General features: G+C 35.1%; 1 protein-coding gene across 8 annotated transcripts in view; it reads left to right on the forward strand.

Moving 5' to 3' along the window:
* Positions 1-26,951, forward strand: part of DZIP3 (DAZ interacting zinc finger protein 3) — a 138,116-nt gene that overhangs the window by 63,847 nt on the left and 47,318 nt on the right. For 5 of the 8 annotated variants that reach the window (XM_037835179.1, XM_037835173.1, XM_037835182.1 and 2 more), the window contains 7 exons: positions 2,105-2,197; positions 2,993-3,045; positions 15,568-15,644; positions 17,281-17,898; positions 19,825-19,857; positions 20,920-21,089; positions 21,901-21,945. In XM_037835179.1, the coding sequence (XP_037691107.1) occupies positions 2,105-2,197; positions 2,993-3,045; positions 15,568-15,644; positions 17,281-17,898; positions 19,825-19,857; positions 20,920-21,089; positions 21,901-21,945 (1,089 nt within the window). The remainder of the gene's footprint in view (positions 1-2,104; positions 2,198-2,992; positions 3,046-15,567; positions 15,645-17,280; positions 17,899-19,824; positions 19,858-20,919; positions 21,090-21,900; positions 21,946-26,951) is intronic. The other 3 variants (XM_037835185.1, XM_037835187.1, XM_037835190.1) reach the window with 3 other exon arrangements.

Raw genomic sequence — 26,951 nt, forward strand, 5'->3', positions numbered from 1 at the left:
CTACTTTCTGTCTCTACAGATTTGTTATTTCTAGAGATTTCCTAAAAGTGACATCATACAATATTTCTTTTTATGTGTCTTACATATTTCATTGAGTATAATGTTTTCAGGTTTCTCTCATGTTGTAGTATGTCTCAGAACTTCATTCTTTCCTATGGGTGAATAATATTCCATTTGTGCATATACCATACATAATTTGTTTATCCATTTGTTTGTTCATTGACACTTTGGTTGTTTCTTTCTTTTGGCTATTGTCAGTAATGCTGCCATAAACATTGATGTACAAGTATCTGTTTGATACCCTGTTTTCACTTTCTTTGGGTAAATACCTGGAAGTGGATGTTCTAGTTTGCTAATGCTGCAGAATGCGAAACACCAGAGATGGATTGGCTTTTATAAAAAGGGGGTTTATTTGGCTATACAGTTACAGTCTTAAGGCCATAAAGTGTCCAAGGTAACACATCAGTAATCAGGTACCTTCACTGGAGGATGGCAAATGGCGTCCGGAAAACCTCTGTTAGCTGGGAAGGCATGTGGCTGGCGTCTGCTCCAAAGTTCTGGTTTCAAAATGGCTTCTCCCAGGACATTCCTCTCTAGCAAGCTTGCTCCTCTTCAAATAACATCACTCACAGCTGCACTCAGTTCAGTCTCTTTGAGTCAGCACATTTACATGGCTCCACTGATCAAGGCCCACCCCAAATGGGCGGGGCCACACCTCCGTGGAAATATCCCATCAGTTATCATCTACATTTGGGTGGGGTGTATCTCCGAATCCAAACATTCCAACTTAATCCCCACTATTATGTCTGCCCCACAAGATTGCATCAAAGAATATGGCTTTTTCTGGTGGACATAATACATTCAAACCAGCACAGTGGACTTGCTGGGTCATATGTTAATTTTGTATTTAAGTTTTTGAGGAACCACTATATTGCTTTCCACAGTGGCTGCACCATTTTATTCCCATCAAAAATGCACTGGAGGTCCAGTGTTTCTGCATACTCTACAACACTTGTTTTTCCATTTTTCCACTTGTTATTTTCCATTTTTTAATAGTCTTTCTTGTGGGTGTGAAGTGGTATCTCATTGTGATTTTGATTTCATTACCCTAATGGCTAATGATGTTGAGCATCTTTTCATATTCTTATTGGCCATTTGCATATCCTCTTTGGAAAAATGTTCAAATCCTTTGCCCATTTTAAAATTGGGTTGTTTGTCTTTTTTGTTGTTATTGCATTGCAAAAGTTATTTGTATATTTTGGATATTAAGCCCTTATCAGACACATGGTTTGTAACTTTTTCCTCCCATTCTGTAAGTTGTCTTTTTGCTTTCTTGATAATGTCCTTTGATGTACAGAAGTTTTTAATTTTGCTGAAGTCAAATTTATCTGTTGTTTTTGTTGCCTTTACTTTTGGTGCCATATCTAACAATCCATTACTGAATCCCAAGTCATGAAGATTTGCCTCTATGTTATCTTCTAAGAGTTTTATAGTTTTAGATTTTCTATTTAGGTCCTTGATCCTTTTTGTGTTAATATTTGCATATGGTGTGTGGTAGGGGTCTAGCTTCATTATTTTGCAAGTGGATATCCAGTTTTCCCAGCACCGTTTGTTGAAGAGACTATTCTTTCCTCATTGCATGTACTTAGTACCCTTGTTGAAATTCAGTGACTATAGATACATTGGTTTACTTCTGTACTTTCAATTCTTTTCCATTGGTCTATATGTCTGTTTTTATGCTAGTACCACACTGTTTTGTTTACTGTATCTTTGTTGTTCAGTTTGAAATTTGGAAGTATGAATCCTTCAGCATTCTCTTTTTTTTTTTCAAAATTGTTTTGGCTCTTTGGGGCCCTTTGCAGTTCCGTATGAACTTGAAGATTGGGTCTTACATTTCTGCATGAAAGTCTGCTGGAATTTCGATAGGGATTATAAAATGGACTATCTGAACACCTAACTCTCCATTTGTTTATTCATATTTTTCGGTTTTCCATCTATCAACATCTGCTTCTAATTTTATTTAAATAGAATGAGATTTGTACATCAGAGATTTTTTCTGTTGTTTTTTTACTGTTGTTATTGTTTTTTCCTATTGATAATATAGAATTTTAGTGGGAAAAAATGTTTGAAGGAAGGATGTACAGGTGACATGGTAAGGATGCTACAGTGTGATATACCTGGAATTGTTAAAATTTTGGTGAGTATCTTTTTCTTCTTCTTTCACTGGAATGTTATTTTTTCACTTGAAACAAATTTGAGGGTCATAATTACAGGATTCTTACCATATTCTCTTTGATGGTGACTAAGCTTTCTTATATTTCCATTGCTATGATTTATCCAAAGTAGTATTTAAAATGGTCTTTAACAATAATAAAATTCAATAAGTAGAGACAGAGAGGAGAGACAAAGCAGGCCCTACCTGTACCAAAGAGGAGAGTATGTAATGAACCAAGGATGGCAATCCAATTTCTGTGCCACTTAAGGTTAAAAATAACTTTAGGCCTTCTGAACCTCTTTTGTTTTATAAACATCATCCTATGGAAATAGCTAATCTTGAAATAAAATGCCCTAGCTTGAATTTTTAATAAGGTAGTAGCTATAGAACATCGTATAGTACCCATTATATACAGTATACTTAAATGATGTCCATTTTATTTTTAAATGAATGAAATAGCTTGTTAAATTTTCAGTGTATAAGTAAATAGACCAACATTATAAGTAGAACTGTATCTTATTTATTTCTTAATCTTTAGACATGTCATTTTTGTATTTCAAATTTGGTATTTAAATTCTACAATATTGCAAGGTAAAACTGCTTTAAAAGGCAGACTATAGTTTGTTGTTTGATTAGGATTATTTATGGTTCACCCTGTTACTTCTATTTAATTTCTTTTATATTTACTATGGCTTCATTCTCACTGTCTTACTATAACAGTAAAGAATCTTGAAAATTGAGCTACATTAGGGCTATTTATTTTTCTGTCACTTGCAGTTTGAAGTTGTGAGAAAGGATGAATATGTAACCCTTGAAAATTTAGGAGAAAGGTAAGCTTGAAATAAAATACTCTGTTGCTTTTTGAGCTAAAATATATTGTCCAGTTTCTTTTTTCTTCTGTGTTTCTGTCACTTGTTGGAGTGCTAGTAAATTTAAAGGAAGTACTAGGAGTGTGAAAAAAACTGTATTTAATTATAACTATTTGTACCTCCCCTCTCCCCACATAGAATAGGCATGGACATTCTAAAGCAGAGAGTGAAATTATATAGATACTTTTCATTTAAGTTTGAAAATAATGTCTTGAAAACAATACCTATTTTTCTTAAAGTTATTTAAGTTAGATTGTTGTGATATAAAAAGTTTCTTCCAGCTTTCAAATCTCATCCAGACCTCTAAGCTTGTCTCATGATTAATCTTCTGGTTTCTTAGATGAGAAAACTGTAGGCTTCATGGGAATATATATTAATAGCTAAAAATTCAGAGAGGTAGATTGCTACCATTGAAATTAGAAGTTTCAATATAAAAAAGTCTCTTAATCTGTTGATTGGGTTTTCTCCTAATTAGAGCATTAATGCCTGCCATTTTTCATTCTCCCAGGGAGATCACATTGATATCTAAGGCATCTAATTTCACTTAAGACCCAGTCTTAAGATCTGTCTTTGGCATAGATCTGTCTCCTAAAATCCATGCCTATATATCTATCTGATGCTGTGTAACTCCATTTTTATTTTTCAAAAAAATCTACAGTTTAGCTTGTCTAAACTGAACTCATGATCTTGCTTCCCAGCTCTGCTCTGTAACTTTTAAAATCATAGGAATTTTAGTTTTAAATATCTTATAAATGCCTCCTTGTCTTTGCTTCCCCACTTCCATGAAACTAAAAGAGGTTATCATTATTTCCCATTTGCAATTCTGAAACAGCTTCTTTTGTTTTTTAATGCAATTTTATTGAGATATAATCACATAACATACAATCATTCCAAGTGTATAATAAGTTGTTCACAGTATCATCATATAGTTGTGCTTTCTTCACCACAATCAAACGTTGAACATTTTCATTATTCCAAAAAATAAAATTAAAATTAAAATAAAAAAGAACATCCAAAACATCCCACTTCCCTCCTCCCCAATTGTTCATTACTTTTTTAAAAAATATAGTTTAATTGAGACATATTCACACACCCTGCAATCCCCAGTGTGCAGTTATTCACAGCACCATCATCCAGTTGTATATGCATCACCAGAATCAATTTTTGAATCTTTTTCTTACTCCAAAATAAAAATAAAAGCAAAAAAGAACACCTAAATCTTTCCATCCCCCCATCCCACCCTATTTTTCATGTAATTTTTGTCCCCATTTTTTCACTCATCTGTCCATACACTGGATAAAGGGAGTGCGAGCCACAAGGTTTTCACAGTCACACAGTCACACTATGCAAGCTACAGTTATACAGTCGTCTTCAAGAATCAAGGTCACTGGGTTGCAGCTTCAGGTATTTCCCTCTAGCCATTCCAACACACTAAAGACTAAAAGGTGATAGCTATATAGTGTGTAAGAATACCCTCCAGAGTGACCTTTCAACTCTATTTGAAGTCTCTCACAACCACTGGAACCTTATTTTGTTTCATTTCTCTTCCCTCTTTTGATCAAGAATATCCTTTCAATCCCTCGGTGCTGGATCCAGACTCATTTCCAGGAGTCATTTCCTGCATTGGTTGCCAGGGGGATTCACATCCCTGGGAGTCATGTCCCACATGGGGAGAGGGTAGTGAGTTCACCTGCCAAGTGGGCTTAGAGAGAGAGGGAGCCACATCTGAGCAACAAAGAGGCTCTCTGGAGGGGGGGATTCCTAGGCACAAATATAAGTAGGCTTAGGTTCTCCTTTGCAGCAACTAGCCTCACAGGGGAGAGTCCCCAGATCGAGGGCTCGGCCTACTAAATTGGCAGTCTGCTTAGAGTTTCTTTTGATAGTGCAAAATCTTTTCCCCCCCCTTGTTCTTAAAATCATTAAATTCTGCCATTTTCAAGAGTTTAGCATAGTATTTTCGTTGAACTAATGGAGGTTGGAATTGAAATTGTAGGGAATTTACTATTCAGTCTTGAGTCTAAGAGTTGAGGGCCATGGTTTTGCCCAACACCAAACACTTAAGGAAATCTGAATTTATACCATATCCTAAATACTAAATGTTACTACATTCAGTACTTTGATAATATCTGTACTGATATTGGTGAAAATGCAAGGAATTGGTACCATTATACTGTTTTATTTTCTATATAGTGCTATCTGAAGAGTGCCTTTTTTTTTATTGTGATTGTTCACATACCACACAATTATCCAAAGATCCAAAGTACACACTCAGTTGCCCACAGTACCATCATACAGCTGTGCATCCATCACCACAATTAATTTTTGTTCAATTTTTAGAACATTTTCATTACTCCAGAAAAGAAATAAAGACAAAGAAGAAAAAAAGAAAAGGAAACTCAAATCCTCCCATATCCCTAACCACACCCTCTCCATTGTTGACTCATAGTATTGGTATAGTACATTTGTTACTGTTTATGAGAGAACGTTGAAATACTACTAACTGTAGTATATAGTTTGCAATAGGTGTATATTTTTTCCCTATATGCCCCTCCATTATCAACTTCCAGTTGTAGTGTCATACATTTGTTCTGGTTCATGAAAGAGATTTCTAATATTTGTACAGTCACTAACGAACATTTCCCAGCACAAGATTTACTGTTTTATACATTCCCATCTTTTGACCTCCAACTTTCCTTCTGGTGACATACATGACTCTTAGTTTCCCGTTTCCACCACACTCACATACCATTTAGCACTGTTATTCTCACAACGTGCTACCATCACCTCTGTTCATGTCCAGACATTTAAGTTCATCCTAGTTGAACATTCTGCTCATACTAAGCAACCGCTCCCCATTCTTTAGCCTTGTTCTATATCTTGGTAACTTATATTTCATGTCTATGAGTTTACATATTATAATTAGTTCCTATCAGTGAGACCCTGCAATATTTGTCTTTATGTGTCTGGCTTAATCCACTCAGTATATTGCCCTCAAGGTTTCATCATCAACCCATTTTTTTTAAAGATGGTTTTGTTCACATGCCATGCATTCCATCCTAAGTAAACAATCGATGGTTCCCTGTATAGTCACATGTTTGTGTGTTCACCGCCCTCACCACGGTCTATATAAGGACATCTACATTTCTTCTACAAAGCAGGAGGAAGAGTAAAAGAAGGTAGAGAGGCGAAAAAAAAAAAAGAAAAAAAGAAAGGGGAAAAAAAAACATGACAGCTAGGAAGCAATAAAAGGAAAAATAACCTTAGATCAAATTTGAATAAAAGTCAGACACCACCACCAGTGCCAGGACTCCCACACCCCTCCCCTATGCCCCCCTCTTAGCTGCATTTACCTTGATATATAGCCTTTGTTACATTAAAGGAAGCATAATACAATGATTTTATTAATTATGGTCTCTAGTTTACATTGATTGTATTTTCCCCCAATACCTCCCTGTTTTTAACACCTTGCAAGGTTGACATTCATTTGTTCTCCCTTGTGAAAAAACATATTTGTACATTTTATCACAATTGTTGAACACTCTAGGTTTCACTGAGTTACACAGTCCCAGTCTTTATCTTTCCTCTTCTTCTGGTGTCCAACATGCTCCTAACCTTCCTCTTTCAACCATATTCATAGTTATCTTTGGTCAGTGTACTTGCATTGCTGTGCTACCATCACCCAAAATTGTGTTCCAAACCTCTCACTCCTGTCTTTTCCTATCAGTCTGTAGTGCTCTCTTTAGTATTTCCTGTAGTGCATGTATCTTGTTCACAAACTCTCTCATTGCCTGTTTGTCAGAGAATATTTTGAACTCTCCCTCATATTTGAAGGACAGTTTTGCTGGATATAGGATTCTTGGTTGGCAATTTTTCTCTCTCAGTATCTTAAATATATCACACCATTTCCTTCTTGCCTCCATGGTTTCGGTTGAGAAATCCACGCATAGTCTTATTAAGCTTCCTTTGTCTGTGACAGATCGCTTTTCTCTTGCTGCTTTCAGGTTTCTCTCTTTGTCTTTGATGTTTGATAATCTGATTATTAAGTGTCTTGGCATAGGCCTATTCAGAGCTGTTCTGTTTGGAATATGCTGCAATTCTTGGATCTGTAATTTTATGTCTTTCATAAGAGTTGGGACATTTTCATTGATTATTTCCTCTATTATTGTTTCTGCCCCTTTTCCCTTCTCTTCTCCTTCTGGGACACCAAATGATATGTACATTCTTTTATTTCATTTTGTCCTTAAGTTCCCAGAGACGTTGCTCATATTTTTCCATTCTTTTCTCTATCTGTTCTTTTGTGTGTAGGCTTTCAGGTGCCTTGGTTCTCCAGTTCCTGAGTGTTTTCTTCTGCCTTTTGAGATCTGCTGTTGTAGGTTTCCATTGTGTCTTTCATCTCTTGTGTTGTGCCTTTCATTTCCATAGGTTCTGCCAGTTGTTTCTTCGAACTTTCGATTCCTGCCTTATGTTCACTCAGTGTTTTCTTTAGAGCCTTTATCTCTTTTGCCATATCTTCTCTAAACTTTTTGAATTGATTTAGCATTAGTTGTTTCAATTCCTGTATCTTAGTTGAAGTGTAAGTTTGTTCCTTTGACTGGGCCATAATGTCTTTTTTCTTAGTGTAGGTTGTAATTTTCTGTTGTCGAGGCTTCTGACCTCCTTGGCCACCACAATCAGGTTTTCCCAGTCGAGAACATGCTCCGGTCCCAGAAGGAGGAAATTTTCAGTATCTTGTTTCCCTGATGGTGTGTCTTAGAGGATTGTCACACCCTGTGCTTTTCTGCCCAGCAGGTAGCACCTGTCAGTCTGTCACTCTAGACTGGTATAAGGAGGTGTGGCCCATGACTGTTTACACCCAGGCTCTGGGGTCTGGTTCTGAATGGAAGGAGGGTAGTAGAGCTGGGCCCCACCTCTTTCCTCTTGGGAAGATATGCCCCCTAGAGAGAGGTCATTTGCATGTAAATAATTCTTTGTTTCTCTGATTCTTCTGCCTCCACCCTTGTCTGGGTCAGTGTGCTGGAAGTTTAAAATGGCTAAGGCTTTCTCTACTGTAGAGCACTGCAAGCCGAAAACGGTTGAGGCTTTCTTCACTGAGCTGCCCAGGTTGAGAGAGAGAGAAAGGGACAGAAAGCCCCCAGATCCACCCCTTGGCCAGAGTTAATACCCGATCCTTTGGGCTTCTCATCCTGAGACACATACATCCCCTGACTCTCCAAGGTTGGTCGTCACCAGAAGCCTCTGTCTGCTTGTTGGGGATTCACAGTCTGTATTGAGCAGTTAACATTAAAACCCCAGTTGGCGCTGGGCTGAGGTATATTGGCTTGTTCAGGGAGAACTGCTCTCTGGCACCACGAGGCTTCCATGAGGGAGGGGCTCTCGACTTGGGTTGGCAGTTTTTACTTACAGATTTTATGCTGTGATCTCGGGGATTCCTCCCAATTCAGGTTGGTGTATGATGAGTGGACAGTGGTGTTTGTCTCCCCATGGTTATTCCAGGTTATTTACTCGTTGTTCCTGTTTATTAGTTGCTCCAGGGGGACTAACTAGTTTTCACTCCTCTCTATGCTGCCATCTTAACTCCTCGTGAAACAGCTTCTTAACTGGTCTTCCTGCCTCTACCCGTGTCTTTCTCCAGTTTCTAAAATGGAGATTGAAATTTATTACTTCTCTGCTTGAAAATCTTTCCAAGACTCCTCATTGCTCTTACAATTAAGTTCAAATTCCTTGTCTTTGCTCTTCAGTCAATCCCTTGGTCCTTGATACACTCACTAGTGTCATCTCTTGTTATTTTTCTCTTTTTTATATATGTCAATCATGCTGAATTACTTTTAGTTTCTTGAGTGTGCCATTTATTTTACCTCAGGGCCTTGCCTGGAATACCCTTCTTTTTTGGCTTTGCCTGTTTAAAACCTATGGAAAGCTTTATTTAGATTAGATTAGGTAATCCTGTTATGTATTTCCTCTACTTCCCTCTATCAAAATACTTAGTAAATTTTATTATACTTTCTTGGCTGTCTTCTCCATTTGACTGTAACCTCCATGATGGCCAAAACATTATCTTGCTAACTAGTATATCCCTAATACATAGCATAATGCCTGGCATGTAGTTAGCACCCAATAAATATGTGATACAAGTAGAGATGCTGAATTTTATTTTTCTCGAGTGAGAAATGTTACGTTTGTTTTGACAGGCATTTAATTGGTTGGATTATTGGATGTGGAATTGGTTCCAGTCTCAGTTCAGATCCTTTGTCTTTAGCTGAGCTGCTTTGAGTCTGTTCCACACATGTGGGGCTGAGCAGTCAGTCGGAGATTTGACTAGAAAGAATTTGGAGGTCTCTTCTTTCCCTTCTGGGATTCCCCACTCTCTTCAGTGGCCATGGCTTCCATTTTCTAGTTGTCAGACAATGAGACAGATTTTCTCTAGACTATACTTGCCCCCAGGATAAAAACTGCAAGATTGATGGCGTTAACTTCATACACTTCTCCCCTCTTCTGAGGATGTAGTCCCTACCAGAGTTGGGTCTGCTTCTGACCAGTCTCCAGTGCTTTCAAGAAATTGCTTTTTGTAATTTGCCCAGGTTTTATAGTTGTTTTCTTTGGAGAAATCTTCTAGTAGGATCTTATTACCAAAAATGGAAGAACTATTTTTATGAGATTTTATGAATGAATGACAAAATACTTGGTTATTGGATTTTATTTTAACCTTAACATGTTTTATTACTAAAATATAAATAAAGAAAAGGAAAAATGCAGAGTTTAACAAATAATAATAAAGCAAACAATCTGTGACGCCAGCCAGATCAACAAATAGAACTTTGCCAGCAATCCAGAAGAACCCTATGTGTTCCTCCTCACTTCCAACTCCTCTTCTCCTTGGGTAACCATTTTCCAGACTTTCACAGTAATCATTTTCTTGCTATTCGTTACAATTGCACTAATTATAAATGCGTTTCTAAACACTGCAGTGTTTTTAAGGTGAGGTTTTTCAAACAATAGTTTATATAAAATAAAATACACTCTTTAAAAAAGTACAGTTAAATGAGTTTTGACAAATACGTAGTGTTAGGTAACCATTACCGTATCAAGATACCCAAAGATTCCTCAGTCTTCTTTGTAGTCATACCCCTCCCCCAACCTCTAGCCCTGATAACCTGAGATGATTTCTGTCCCAATAGTATTGCTTTGTCCAGAATACCTTAAAGTAGGAAGCTTGTTGTGTCTGGTTTCTTTCACTTAACATATTGCTTTTGAGATTCATCCATGTTCTTGCATGAATCAGTAATTCATTCCTATTTATTGCTGAGTGGTATTCAATTGTGTGGATATACTACAACTTGTTTATCTGTTCACCATTTGATGACATTTGAGTTGTTTCTAGTTTTTTTTTTGTTTTGAGAAGAAATAATCTCTTTTTATGGAGGTAAAAGTCATGTAACATAAAAGTTACCGTTTTAACTATTTTAAAGTGTATAAATCAGTGACTTCCAGCACATTCTCAATATTGTACAACAGTCACTATCTAATTACAGAACATTTTCATCACCCTAAAAAGGAACCCCATACCCTTCAGACAGTCATGCCTTATTACCCCTTTCAAAGCCCCTGATAGCAACTAATCTGCTTTTAGTGGCTGTGGATTTGCCTTTTCTGGACAGGTCATATAAATGGAATCCTACAGTGTGTGGCCTTTTGTATCTAGTTTCACATAACTTGATGTTTTCAAGGTACCAAGTTGTAGCATGTATCAGTAAATCATTCCTATTTATGGCAGAATAGTATCCCTTTGTATAGATATGCCATATTTTGTTTATCCATTCATTAGTTAATGGTCATCTTGTTTGTTTCCACTTTCTGGCTATAGTGAAAATTGCTGCTGTAAATATTTGTGTATAACTTTGTTTTCAGTTCTCCTGGGTATATATTTCAGATTGGAATTACTTAGTTGTGGTGTATAACAATCCTTTTAATATGCTGCTGGATTGTGTTTCCTGGCATTTTCTTAAGAATTTTTGAATGTGTATTTGTTAGGGACACTGGTCTGTAGTTAGTTGTCCTTTCTGGTGCTGTTGATATTAGGTTAATATGTGCCTTATAGAACATGTTAGGAAGCATACCCTTCTCTATTTTTTAGCAGAGTTTGAGAAATACTGGTGTTTTTAATGATAGATTCACCAGTGAAGCCATCTGGTCCTTGACCTTTTTGTTGTTGGAAGCTTTTTGATTATGTGTTATAGACCTATTCAAATTTTCTAATTCTTTTTGAGTCAGTTTTAGCAGTTTGTTTCCAGGACTTTATCCATTTCATCTGGATTATCTAGATTGATGGCATACAATTGTTCATAGTATTCTCTTATATTTCTTTTTCATTTCTGCCAATGTTGGTAGTACTGTTCTTACTTTATTGCTGATTTTAGTAATTTGGGTGTTCTTTTGTTCTTGGTCAGTCTACCTGAAAGTTTGTCAATTTTGTTGATCTTTTCAAAGAACCAATTTTTGTTTTCATTGATTCCATTTTCCTATTTCACTTAATCTCCACTCTGAACTTTATTTCATTCCTTCTGCTGGCTTTGGATTTGCTCTTCTTTTTCTAGTTCATTAAGGTGGGAGATAAGGATATTGATTTGAGATTGTTCTTCTTTAATGTAGACATAGCTACAAATTCCATTCTAGGTTTTGACATTATAAATAAAATTTCTATAAATAGTCACATATAAGTCTTTGTGTGGGCATATGTTTTCATTTCTCTTGGGTAAATTCCTAGGAGTGGAATTGCAGAGTCATATGGTAAGTATGTGTTTAACTTTATAAGAATTTGTCTGTTTCCCAATGTAGCTATATATTTTTGAGTTCCTATTAGCAATATAGGAGAGTTCCAGCTTCTCTGCATCCTCTCCAGCACTTGGTATTGTCATTTTAAAAAATATTTTAGCCATGTTAATAAGTTTGTAATGTTACATATTGTGGTTTTACTTTGCATTTGCCAAATGACTAATGAAGTTGAATATCTTTTCATGTTTTTATTTACCATCTGCCTATCTTTGGTGAATCATTTGTTCAAAAGTTTTGCCCATTTTTTATTGGATTGTTTGTCTTCTTATTTTTGAGTTACAAATGTTCTTTATGTATTTTGGATACAAGTCCTTTATCAGGTATGTGTATTGAAAATATTTTATTCTAGCATATGCCTTGTTTTTTATTTTCCAGAAAGGCAGAAATTGTTAGTTTGATAACATCTAATTTATCAATTACTTCTTTTTATGGCTCATGCTTTTTGTTTTCTATTTAAGAAAATTTTGCCTAACCCAAAGTCACAAAGATTTTCTCCTTTGTTTTCTTTGACATTTTTACTGTTTTGGGTTTTAGACTTAACTTTATAATCCATTTTTAGTTAATTTTTGTGTGTGGTCTGAGGTAAGGGTCAAGACTCTTTTTGTCCCATAGGTACATCCAGAAGTTCTTATGCTATAGGTTGAAAGGACGAGTCCTTTCCCCAGTCCTTTCCTTGTCACCTTTGTTGAAAATCAGTTGACCATATATGCTTATTCTATTTCTGAACTTTTTCCTATTCCATTGATGTATATCCCTGTCCATTCACTAATTCTACACTGTCTTGATTACTGTAGCTTTGTAGTATCCCTTAAAATTTGGTGATATAAGTTCTCTGTGTTCCTGTTTTTCAAAAAAAAATTTTCCTATTCTAGATCCTTCATTTATTTTTCCATAATAAATCTTCGTATCACCTTGTCAATTTCTGCAAAAATTCTTGCATGGATTTTGATTGGGATTGTGTAAAATTACCAGAGAAGCCATCTAGGACTGGAGTTTTCTCTGGGGTAATTTTTTTTTTTAAATAAGTTCAATTCTTTAAGACATAACTAGTTATTAAGATAATTTATTTTCTTGAATGAGCATTGGTAGTTTATGTTTTTCAAGAATTTTGTCAATTTCATCCAAGTTATATATATTGGCATAAAATATTTCATTCTATTCCTATATTATCTTTTCAATGTCTGTAGAATCTGTAGTGATGTTGCCTTTTTTTATTCCTAATGTTTGCAATTTGTCTTAACTTTTTTTTTTTATTAGGCTGGCTACAGGTTTATCAATTTTATTGATCTTTTCCAAGAATCAGCTTTTGATTTCACTGATATTTCTCATGTTTTTCCATTTAAGATTGCATCAATTTCTGCTTTTCTCTTTATTATTTCCTTCCTTCTGCTTACGTTGGGTTTAATTTTCTCTTTTTCTGTTAGGGCGGAAACTTTGCTCATTGATCTGATGCCTTTCTTCCCACAAACTGATTTCCCTCTAAGCATTGCTCTATGTAGGGTTGTTTTTTTTGCTCTTTTGTTTTTTCATTCAATTTAGGTATTTTCTAATTTCTTTCATGATTTTTTTAACCTTGACAAATATTTAGGAATATGTCAACTATCTTTCCAGATATTGATTCCTATTTTAATTCTTTTGTGGTAACAGAGCATATTTTCTAAAATTAGTCTTTTAAAAATTTGTGGAGATTTGTTTTATGAGCCATAATATTGAATACCTTGATGAATGTCCTGTGTGCGTTTGAAAAGAATCTGTATTTTTGCTTTTGTTAATGGAGTGTTGTGTATGTTAGAACAAGATGGTTGATGGTTTTAAGTATCCTGTATCATTACCGATTATCTGTTTGTTTTATCCTTTACTGATAGAGAAGTGTTTCTTTTGATTAGTATTTTTATGGTATATCTTTTTCCATCCATTTACTTCAACCTATAGATGCCTTTGTATTTAAAGAAGAAATCGTGTAGACATCATAGGTTTTGTTTTTTCAATCCAGTCTGACAGTCTCTGCCTTTAAATTTGGGTATTTATTCTATGTAAATTTGCTATAACTGTTGATATGGTTGGATTTAAATATACCATGTTCCTATTTGTTTTCAATTTTCCCCTTGTTCTTCACTTTTTATTTTGTATTTTTCCCTCTTTTGAGTTCTTATTTTAATAATTCTATTTTCTCACTAGTTTTGGCTTATTAGTTTTAATATTTTTTAATGGTTACTCTAGAATTTATCAAACACATTTTTAACTATGAAAGTGTATTTCTAAATAATATACAGCACCACATATAGTTTAAGAACCTTACAATAACATATATCCATTTCTTCCCATCTTTTGTGCTATTGTTGTCATACATTTTATTTACATGTATTTTTGTAAATCCTATAATAAAGGGTTACTTAAAAGTATAGTTTAATTTTTTTCTCTTTTGAACTTTATAAACATGGAAATATTTGTGTTTTATGCCTTTTTTAGCTATACATTATGTTTATGTGATTCATTCTAAAAACTGTTGTGTGTAGTTCTTTCATTGCATTGCTGTAATTTATTGTATGCCTATTCTATTTTATTTAATTACTGAAGATAGATATTTGGTTATTTCCAATTTGGAACTGCAACAAACAGTGCTATTAGAAACATTCTTGTACATTCAGGTTTTCCAGGATACATTACTAGAAGTGGAATTGCCAGGCCTTATATTCATATCTTATTAGATTTTGCCAAACTGTTATCCGCAAAGGCTTTACCAATTTACACTCTGACCAGCAGTATAGGAGAATTCCTTTTACTCAGTATCTTTGCCAACACTTAGTACTGTTTAACTTTTTTCAAGTTAGTGGATGTTTGGCAGTGTTACAATGGTGTTGAAAATAAGATCAATTAACACCAACAAACACATCCCTGTCCTCATTAAATTTACATCCTAATATTGTCTAATTTTTTTGTTTGTTTGAAGGGTTCATTTCAAAGCAAAGCCACATTTACCTAGTGTTAAGTCTGTTTAATAAGTTTGGTATTTTATCCCTGTATTTGTATAAGTTTATAAATTAGGCTAATTTCCTGATGATTTTTTTAATCACTAGCCATTAGGTTTTCTTGGAATAGTTACAGGCAAGAAAATTCTGTGGTTGTGGGAAAGCCAGGGAAGAGTTCCATGTTTACTGGATTTTACAGTGCAAAGCCTTCTTTTTTTGTCTTGCAAATATAGCTTGCCATGTAGTTACTTCTTAAACATGCTCCCTTTCCTTCAGATGCTTCTGCTCCCTACCTAGTTCATCTGTATTCATCTACCCCTCTCCTCAGGAAGTATATATTTGCTGGCACTTTCTGAGATCTGATGCTTAGGCCTTTCTGCTGCTGAGATTTTTCTCCAAGACTTCTTGCATCTTATTTCCTCCAGGCTGTCCCTGCTCCTTTTTAGTTGCTTCTACAGCCCTTAAATTTTGTATAAAATCCAGCAATTATACTTTTGTCTTAATTCCAGGGAAAATAGCATTGTGGGATCATCGTTGGTGGATTTTGTTTGTTTTTCTCTTTTTGTTTTATAATTATTCCTGGAGGGAGGAGAAGAAAATGCTTATTTACTTAACTATGCTTATACAGAAATCTTGACTTTCTTCACTATTATTTTGACTATAACTTATTTTTTTCCACTTGCAGTTACAAAAATTTGATGTCTCTGAAAATAACTGATACTGATATAAGACCAAGGATCAGTTTAAAATTTAGTACAAAAGGTAATTATTTTATCTTTTTTTACATATTCTATTGAAAAGTATGTTAAAACTATAAAACTGTAAAGTATCATGCCATTAACAACCCTGTCTTTATTTATGTTTGCCATTCAGTGGGCTTGGGTTAGTACCAGCAAGCAGCACTTAATGAAGGTTAGAACTGATGGACAGAAAGATTATCAAGTGTATGGGTCTGACATTATGTTGGCACCCTACAGGCCTACTGTGTCTAGTGGATAGCTGTGATGACATAGTGATATTGGGCTCCAGCAGAGTTTCCCTACCAGCCCCTCCTCCCTTGCAATTCCCTTTTAATAGGACAAGCATGAAAGCTTGGAGATGAACATGGAGATGAACATCTGGGGCTTGGGGCCAAGTAGTTAAACTTTAGGAGCATGCTAGGAAATGCTAGCTGCCTGGCACTTGGAGACCATAGGGACCCCTGGTTCTATGGAGGGATAGTTTATGGTCAGTACTTTTTGCTAGGGGAAACAAATGTCCCTGATACCAGCTAGCTCCTTGCCTGGCGACCCAGAGAAAGCTCCCCAAGTCATTTCCTTTGTAGCCTTGCTTGTTTCCACACTGTGTGTCGAGGGTATCAAGTAAAAATATTAATTTAAAATTCTCTTGAAACATCAGATCATGAAAGATAAAATAATAAAGTTGTTTTTTATGATGAACACATCTTTTGATATTTTTCTCATGCAAAAATAAAATAAAATACCATCACATGCCAGATTCTTACTAGTTTATAATTCATCTCAGTACTCTTCACTTTGAAAGTACTGCTAAGTTAGAAAAATACCAAATAATTCAGTCTTGTGCCTTATTCCATTTCATTGATGAAACACATGCTTAATCAATAATTTATTTTTTTGAGGAGTAAGAACATGAAGCTCTTTAGATCAGTGCTTCTCAAGCTTTAATATGCATTTGAATCATTTGGTAGTTTTGGTGAAGTGGCCCTGAGATTCTGCATTTCTGACAGCCTCCCAGGTGGATGCTGATGTTGTTAGTCAGTGGACCATATTTTATATAGCAAGGCATTAGATAACTTTATGTTTCTTTATGTAGATCTATGCTGCCTAGTATGATAGCCACCAGCCATATGTGGCTATTTAAATATAAATTAATTAAAATTAAGTAATATTAAAAACTCAGTTCCTCTGTCAGACAAACATTTCCAGTGCTCAGTAGCTAGTGGACAGTGCAAATTAAAACATTTTCATCACCATAGAAAGCTCTGCTGGACAGTGCTGATCAAGATAAAGTACAAATTAAAAAAATAAATTATAAGTTGTTATTAAACCCTTTTCAAAGTCCTAATACTTTGATGCCATTTGATTGCCAAAGCTCGTTTATATGAACAAAACCTTGGATGGTTGACAGGCTCCTATGGAGATTGGTCTTTGTGATTACTTTGTATTGGAAACATACTGTTTTTGTTTGGATTTTTGACAATTAGCTAAACAGTAGCATTGGCTACTAGTGAGCATGGACTGTGGCAAAGTACTCTACTGTACTTCATTCTTATTTGGAATAGCCCCTGCCATCCAGGAGCTTAGAGTACAGTGAAAGAGACCACGTAGGAAAAGAACATTAATGTGTAATATTTTGACTTCTCAAAATTCATTTTCAGATGAAATGTCTATCTTCAAACTTGATTATAATTATTTCTATCATCTGCTTCATATTATTATTATTTCTGGTACTGACACTGTTCGGAAAATATTTGATGAGGCTATACCACCCCCTCTTTTGAAAAAAGAGCTTCTTATACACAAGAATGTGCTGGAACCCTACTACAACCATCTCTGGACCGATCACCCTTTGGGTGGAGCATGGCATCTGCTTTATCCCCCAAACAAGGAGCCACCACAGTCCAAACAGTTTGACTTATACCTCCTATTAGCAGTCATAAAACATTTGAATGTATTCCCTGCACCCAAAAAAGGCTGGAGTATGGAACCACCATCTTCTGATCTCTCTAAGTCTGCAGACATCCTGAGGCTGTGCAAGTACAGGGATATCCTTCTTAGTGAGATTTTGATGAATGGTCTCACTAAGTCACAGTTCAATTCAATTTGGAAAAAAGTTTCAGATATTCTTCTGCGCCTTGGGATGAAGCAAGAGGATATTGACAAAGTGAAAGAGAATCCCATTGAGAATATCTCCCTTGATTACCATCAGCTCTCCATCTATCTAGGCATACCAGTACCAGAAATCATTCAGAGGATGTTATCCTGCTATCAACAAGGTACAAAATAATTCTTTCCTTCAGCCAATAAACCTTTATTGAGTATTTACCATTGCCAGCACAGTGCTAAGGGTAGGGGATTCAGTGAGTTCACTTGTAGGAGAACAGACTCATTGAGAAGCTAATAGACACTATAATGCTAGAGATGTTTCCAGATTGCCATGGGAAGTCCTAGCCTGAGGGATTCTGTAAAAGCTTTCTGGAAAATATAATATTTAAATAATTCTTAAATTACATGTGGAAGATAGTCAGGTGAAGAAAATGGGGAAAGATGTTTCAGAGGAAGGCAAGTACAAAAATATAGAATCTGTAAAATATATTATAATGTAGGGAACTAAAAAGCTTGTCGTTATTGAGTTTAAAGTAGGAGAGTTCACAGATAGAGTATATTAAGAGAATTTCTCTTGCCATACCAAAGAGTTTGTATTTCTGAAATGAATTGTTCAAGATTTTTAGGTGAAGGACTCTTACCACTTCTCCAAAATTAAGGATGCCTAAAACCATGAAATACAGTTACTGTGTGGTTTCAAGGTTGCCTTTTTAGACACAGTGGATGTATATTTCTCCTCCTTGTTGTAGAACCCTGAGGTTTAATTTAGAATTTTAGTAGCTATGCATTAGCTGTAGGTAACTAAAAAAATAAGATAACTTTTATTCCAGTGTCTGAATGCAGACATTGTCTGTGATACGGTAAAGATGTCTAATGATATGGTAAAGACTTCAGGTTTCCTCTCTCACATTCTGGGATAGTTTCTCAGATTTCATCATGGAAAGTGGAGTTAAAGGAATGAAACCCTTGTGGCACATATTCTGGGTGACTTTCCCTGGTCCCAAGTTATTACTTGTCATACCACCTAATGAGCCACTGATGATCACACTGGTGCTATTAAAAACACACAACTTCCCAAGTTTCTTGTATTTGTTGAACTGTTTTTCTTCACAGATAATTACAAGGCCCCAATCTCAGTCCTCTTAATAAAGCTCTGGAATACTTTTTGCTTTCCTACTTCAACTTCAAGAGCTTTCTTTGAGCATAAAAGTAGAGAATGCTACTTTGATAATATAAGAAAGTTAGGCAAGAAACCATGACTTATAAATTATACAAGTTTATAGAGGCTTTTTTGATACCTACTCAAGATTTTAAATAAAAATTCATGATTATAATGGGAATAGATGGTAAAGGGCTTTGAGCACTAATTCAGTTACAGGCATTCCCATCATCTGAGTCAAGGAACGACTCTTGAGTGGGTATTAATGGATAATTCTAGTCCGAATTGCTTACTTTGCCAAGTCTCCTTAATAGGCTTTAATAGAGACTTTCTTATCATCTTATATGTCCTTCCTAATAGCTATTACCGTTGCTTTTTCATTTGTATATCTAATTATTTGATTAATATCCATCGTTCCCACTAAATCTCCATGAAAGCAGAGCCTGTGTCTTTTTTTTCTTTGCCATTTAATCTCTAGAGCCTCACCCAGTGCCTGATACATAATAGGTGCTCATAAAATATTAATGGCCAAGGAGAAGGGATGCTGAAGAGGACAATTAAGATTGCTAAAAAGACTCAAACTGCCAATGGAGGTTTGCCTCATACTTGACTATTATTACTTCCTGGCCTTAGTCTTTATAAATAGAATTTGCTGCTTGGCTGAAAATGCTTTTGGTCTAGGCATTATCTATTATGAACCATCACAATTTTGTTTACTTTTCTTTAAGCATGAAAATATTTAATTTAATCATATAAATCATGTAAATGTGTTTATTATCCAAAGATTATGACTTGTCTAAACTGGATTAATGAATGAAGCTGGTTATGTTTACAGTTAGTTATAGAAACAAAAAATCTGGTTTTTCTTAGTTCCAGTCTGATATTTATTGGTTACATTTGCAATTGTATGCCCAAATTTTTTCTTTGTGTATTATAGGAATCGCTCTACAGTCAATAACAGGCGGTCAATGTAAGTATATTTACAAACCAAATGTTTATGTGACTGTTTTAACTTGGGATACCTAAGGGATACCTATGGGATTTTTTCTTTGTCAGCTTAACTGTATGATAAACTTTAAATGTTTGTTAAAGGATTTGAAAATTTCACTGTCAGATTGCTACCAGGCACCTGAATCCAATGTGAGCCTTATTCTGACTTGGTCTTAGTGCATGCACTCCAGGGTTCACCCAAGGATCGTGTTTTTAACGTTTTGACCTTAGGACACTTCAGCAGGCAAAAGTCTCCTTGGTCTGCCTGCGCATATGTGCTAATGTTTAGCTTGCATAGCTTTTATCTGTCTAACTAACCATTGTTATAGCTATATAATATTTTTGCAAGTGGTAAGTTGCTAGTTGTTTTTTAATCTCCATTTTTGTGCCGTTCGTGTTTTTCAAAATGTATTTCATATTCTGCAAGTCAAATTACACTTAAGAAAACTGCACCATAGGTTTTCGTTTGGAGTTGAATATTGGACCATCTGCGACCAATCCAACTAGGTCCTCAAGTTTTGAGTGCTGAGTCTCTGAGACAATATCAAGCAGTGTGGTATCAAAGATAGGTCACATTATAGGGGGCTTGATACCCTTTCACAACCTTTGGTTGTAGGAAAAAAAAGAAGAAAAAAGGGAAAAATAGATCTTTTAGCTTTTATTTTTCTTTTTATGTTTCAGATATATGTCTTAAAATAATACTAATTGCAATATTAATAGAGTCAATGTCAGACATTCAAAAACTTAGTATTTAGAATCTACTTAGGTTCCTAAGGTCTCAGGGTACTTGTGAGGTATCTTAGCATTCAGGTTCGTACTGACTGGTTCCGGGCTAGTATATATACCTCTTATTTGGTCATTGATAAATGGGCATTGCATTTTCATCTAGTAGTTGAACAGAGTAAGAAAGATGTTTTCTATTTCTGTTTCTAGAATGGTGTGGAGTTTTTTTGGGGTGGAAGAGGAAAACATATTTATAATACTGATAGGAGGATGAAATGCCTTGCGTCCAAATTTTGAGTGTTTTATCTTTAACATTTAGGTATTGAAATAGAAGACTCACAGAATGAGGAAGAAGAGCTAAGTCCACCTCTCATGGAGTACAATATAAATGTTAAATCAAACTTTGAAATACAGTTAGAAGAAATGAATAAAGATGCAGCATCAATACCCAGTGAATCTTCAACAGAATCTATTAAAGATCTCCAGGAAGTATAAGCTCTCATTAATATTTGAATTAGAAAAACTTAATCAGGGCCTTTAGTTTGTTGCTTGTGCTGTACTTAAGGCATTGCAGATAATCTTTGCTTATGTTTATCATAATGTTCACACAGAGCTTGAATTGGAATGGTTCTTTCCCCAGTACTTCCTTCCAAAACTTTCCCTGTGGGAACCATTTATTCCGCCAACATTTATTGAACACTTACTACATACTAGACACTATGGTAGATTTCTGAACATGTTTCTTTTCTTGAGTAATGGGAATGGTTCTGAGAGGGTAGTAGAAAGTAGAAGAAAGCTTAGAGAGGAATAGAAGGAGAAAGAAGGGAGGAAAAAAATATCTATTTCAGTATCATTCATGTAGAAGTAGAATTAAAATCATCAAGGGTGGAATCCTCATATTCACAGATAAGTGGTAACAGTTATTATCTAGTCAGCTAACCTTCGTAGGCTTAATTTTTCATTTTATGGACATGAATATGTTGATATTTTTAAAGTTCCTTCCTCCTCTGTTACTCAAGCATGCACATGTATACAAGTAAAGATCTGTAACATTTTTATCAGTAGCTGAGTCATTAACATTATTTGTTCTTTTATACATCAGTGACTTCTAAAGGGGAAAGGACTGAGATTCAAATGAAAATAGTTAATATGAAAATAATTATTCCCATAAAATCTAGAGAGAAAATATCTGTAATATTAGAAGGCAAAAGGTCTCAGTAGTAGAAATATATTTTGCAAAATAACCCATTGTGCAATTTGAATTGCTTATTAAATAAATGATTTCTTTCTTATCTGTCAGCTTAAGAGCAAAACAAAGAAGAAAAAAAAGACTAAGAATAGGAAGGTAAGAAACTATATTGCTATTACAATAAAGGGATGACTAATTTTGAACACTTGAATTTAACATGGATTTACTGTTTGAACTTAAAATTAATTCTGGTAGACATATAGCATAAATGACTTACAGGTGTCAATAGTTTATTGAATATAATATTATAGAAAAGTCTAAGCAGGTTAGGTCCTGAATGATTTAAATTTACAGTGTGCTCTACTGTACTTCTCTTTATCATTATTTATACATTTGAATATACAAATAGAGAGACCAGCTTAGTTGTTTGGAAACTTCATTAATTTCTACATATTACTTTTATTTTTAAAATGCCTAGTCAGTGTTTTAAAAACGGCTTATTGTTATCATATCTCTCCTGCTATGTTCAGAAGCATTTTTAAAACCTAAGGAAATCTAAATTTTCTTCTTTATGTCTAGGAGTCTACCATAAATGCAATAATGTTCAACAAAGGTACAAACACAAGTATCCATTCTTCCATTACCTCTTCATTGATTTCTGCCAGTTGCAAAATCACTATCTGAAACACAGTCTTAGCAGAAAGTCTCTTAATTACTTGGAAAAGTACATGGGAAAACTGGGAGTATTTTTTAATCAAGCACATAGCTACTCACCATGCTATGCATACTTTGTGGTGAAAAAATGCTTTCTATTGTAGAAACATGTATTTAAAAATCTATATATACCCTGTATATTATATTACAAAAAGAGTGAGAATAATTTGTCCAACTACAATCTAGACTACCCCTATTAGTAGATATTTGGAACTATATACAAATTTTAATCATAAATAAGAATCAAAACAATGAAGATAATTTAAAAAAATACTTATCAAGGTGAAGAACAAAATAAGTATCATTTATACTTGATCAATAAGAAAATCAAGATAATTTGTGTATTTGTTATCATAACAACCATTTATATGACATACCATTTCCCTCAAAAGTTATTTTGAAAATTAAATTTCATTTTTAAAAAACACGAGTATAAAGATTTTTTTTCTTGCATTTGGATAGTTCTTATCTGGAAAACACAATGTGGTTGGTTAATTGAACTGTAATTTTTTTTTTTTTTTATCAAAACATAAATAATATTGAGGTCTAATACTATAATAAAATCTAGCCAAGTAAATCCTAGAATGTCAGTGTACAAAGTTAAGATTAAGGTTATATAGTGTGCCACTGTGGTTTCTTCTTTACTTCCTAAAAATAAAATATGGAAATGCTCAGATTCTCAAGTTACAGAAGTTAAATGGAAAGTATCATTTCCAGTCAGATTGAAATTATAGAGAAGAAATACAATTGGAAACAAATGTAAACATCACTCAAAACTGTATACTGCTAGTAGCATTATAATTTTGTTATTAAATGTCACCAAAAATCTAGGATCTTTTTTTTTTCTCCTAACATCCTAAGGTGTTTTCTTTTTTTAAATTTTCAATTTATTAGAAGGGGTTAAGATACTTTTCAAAATAAGATGAATGTGTCAAAATCAAATTTGGATATTAGAGGAGAGCTCTTGCCTCTTGTGTCTAAATTTTAAAATACAGGACCTTAAATTGCTAAAATATGTGCAATTTTGTTTGGAATAATTCTATTCAGATACTCTGTTACCATTTCCATGGTAATTAACCAGTTTTTTTTAATTCATTCAAAATATTTATTGCATATCAAATACAGAGTCAGTAGGTGACAAAACCAAAATTTGTATCAGCTCTCTGCATTCCTAGCCTACATCTGCTATACCAGTGTGAAACCTTTTGTGAAACTCTAAGCAAATGCCCAGAATCAAAACATTTTGCTCCATCTCATTGCAGAGTAACAAAATTATTCCTAAACCGTAGTAATCAAAACTTCAAAACAAAGTAATCAGACTTGTATAGCCCTCATCCGTAATCAGAGCAACTAATACTTCTGATTCTCTTCCATTTATGAGACAGAACAAGGGACAACTCTTCATTTAACTCTATTGTTAACTGAGTTAGTTCCAGAGATACTTCTCCTGCTCTACCTGTAGCAAAAGTATGGAAGCGTATTCATAGATTCTTGTGAAATTTTAAGATCAGGTTCAAATAAATGCAATTCAGTACCACGAGTATACAATATATTTTTTATAGTCACATAGTTATGCATCCACCACCACTATTTATATGAGGATATTTCCATTTCTTCCACAACAAAAGAGGAAGAGGCAAAAAAAGAAAAAGAAAAAAAAATGACAACTAAAAAGCAACAAAAGAAAAAATAAAATTTAAAATAAAATACAATAAAAAAAAATCAGACAACAACATGAACTCCAAGAATCCCATTCCCCTCCCTTATGTTTCCCTCTTACAGACATTTAGCTTTGGTATGTTGCCTTTGTTACAATTAATGGACGCATATTACAATGTTACTGTTAACTATAGACTTCAGTTTGCATTGATTGTATTTTTTCCCCAATACCATCCCATTTTTAACACCTTGCAAAGTTGACATTCATTTCTCCCTCATGTAAAAACATTCTTATATTTGTACATTTAATCAGTCATTGACCACTTTAGGTTTCATTAAGTTATACCATCCCAGTATTTATCTTCTGTCTTTCCTTCTGGTGTCCTGCATGCCCCTAACCATCCTCCTTCAACTTTACTCAGTCATCTTTGTTCAGTGTACTTACAGTATTGTGCTACCATCACTCAATATTGTGCAATCCATTTCTGGATCTATACAAATCAATCCTGTTGAACATTCTGTACTCCTTCATCATCAAATGCTAACCATTACCGTCTTTCTATCTCCTGGTATCTTCATTTCTACACTCTTCTCCAAACCTCTCTCTCCTGTCTTTTCCTATCTGTTTATAACACTCCTTTTAGTATGTTTTGTAGAGGAAGTCTCCTGTTCACGAACTCTTTCAGTGTCTGTTTATCTGTAAATATTTTAAGCTGTCCCTCATTTTTGAAGGACAGTTTTGCCAGATATAGGATTCTTGGTTGGCAGTTTTTCTCTTTCGATATCTTGAATATATCATACCACTGCCTTCTCACCTCCATGGTTTCTACTGAGAAATCCGCACTTAGTCTTATTGAACTTCCATTGTGTGTAATGGATTCCTTTTCTCTTGCTGCTTTCAGAATTCTCTTTGTCTTTGACATTTGACAATCTGATTGGTAAATGTCTTGGAGTAGGTCTATTTGGATCAATTCTGTTTGGGGTACACTGGGCTTCTTGGATCAGTAATTTTGTGTCTTTCGTAAGAGTTAGGAAATTTTCATTGATTATTTCCTCTATTCTTTCTGCCCCTTTTCCCTTCTCTTCTCCTTCTGGGACACCTGTAATATGTATATTCATGAGCTTCATGTTGTCATTCATTTCCCTGAGCCCCTGCTCAGATTTTCTCATTCTTTTCCCTATCTCTTCTTTTGTGTGTAGGATTTCAGATGTCATATCCTCTAGTTCACTAATCCTTTCTCCTGCCTCTCCAAGTCTGCTGTTGTATGTCTCCATTGTGTTTTTCATCTCTTCTATTGTGCCTTTCATTCCATAAGTTCTGCCGTTTTTTTTTTCAAGCTTATAAATTCTTATGGTCTCCCAGTGTCTTCTTTATATCTTTTATCTCTTTTGTCACATTTTCTTTCAACTTGTTGATTTGATTTAGAAGATTTGTTTGAACATCTTTAGTTGTTTCAACTCTTGAATCTCAGTTGAGGTGTTAGTTGGTTCCTTTGTCTGGGTCCTATCTTTGTGTTTCCTGGTGTGATTCATGATTTCTTGCTGTCTAGGCATCTGATTTTCTTGATTATTTTGGAAGTTGTTTTCTTTCTTTTGCCTTGGGTTTTCTTGTTGGTTTTCTTTGATCTCTATATTTCTTGTTTCTCTGGCCAGTTGTCAGGTTCATCTTTCCCCCTGTCTTCCCTCCATATCAGACATCCACCGTGGCCAGCCACAGGAATGGGAAGTAGGTACTGGGCACTCCAGCAAGTTCACTGTGTGTGGTAATATTGATCTGTTGGCTTCCAGTGGTGCTCTGTTTTCTGCTGGTCAGCAAGACCTGGGTTTGTTTTAGACCTGTGCTTTGACAGTTGGGTTGTCCATTTTTCTCATCCAAAACTGGGCTCGGTTTCTGTTCAGGGCTTGTAGACCAGCTGCTGTGGTCCTAATAAAGGATCTGAAGGATCTTTTTTAAAGGGTTTCTAGTCCCTTGCACTTTCCTAACTGTCCAGCAGATGATGCTGTTTGGTAACTTAATCGTCCTCAGAAGCTGCTTTGTCTCTGAGCACAGGCTGCATCTAAACAGGTGAGCTGAAACTGTGGGATTCCTATGTCCTCACTTTACCGGCCAAAATCTAGCTTGATACTTGGCTACACTTGTGAAAGAGTATTCCCTCAGCTGACCCAGTACTCCAGTTCAGCTGTCCTCAAGGCAAGGAAACAGTCACTGACTGCTGCTTCCCATAAGGGTGGGGAAGGGTTTTCAGACCCAAGGCTGAAAACGCAGTCTCTGTCCATGTTGTCTCATTCTCTTTGACCCTTACTGACCTGGGCTATGAAATGTCCACCTCTGTCCCCCAGATCTTCAAACAGTGGGGGTATGTCTCACTGCTGTGAGAGATTTTAAAATCTGTGTCCCTGGTGGGAGGGGTTCCGTCTGCTGATTCTGTGCCTTTTCCACATGAAGACCAAGTGAGGGGGAGGGGAGAGTACAAGCTGGTCTGGAACGGAAGATTCCTACCTGATATTTCTTCTCTTTCTTCAACTCAGCATCTGCAGGGTCTATCTTCAGTCTGTATCTTCCTCCAGAGTTTCAAACAATTCAGAATTGTCCTTTTTTTTTTTTTGTTGAATCTCTGGGGAGGAGTTTTCAGTAGCTGTTTATTTGCTTCACCATGTTGACATCACCTGTTTTTTTTTTTTGTTTTTTTTTTTGAGGTCAGCAATCTATATTTTGAAAGATATTGTTGTGTCATATTAGAAACACTTTTTAAATTGTTTTTTTAAATTTTTTTGCTGTTCAGCTCCAA

Source organism: Choloepus didactylus, chromosome 1 (genome assembly GCF_015220235.1).
Source record: "Choloepus didactylus isolate mChoDid1 chromosome 1, mChoDid1.pri, whole genome shotgun sequence".
NCBI classification, from domain to species: Eukaryota; Metazoa; Chordata; class Mammalia; order Pilosa; family Megalonychidae; genus Choloepus; species Choloepus didactylus.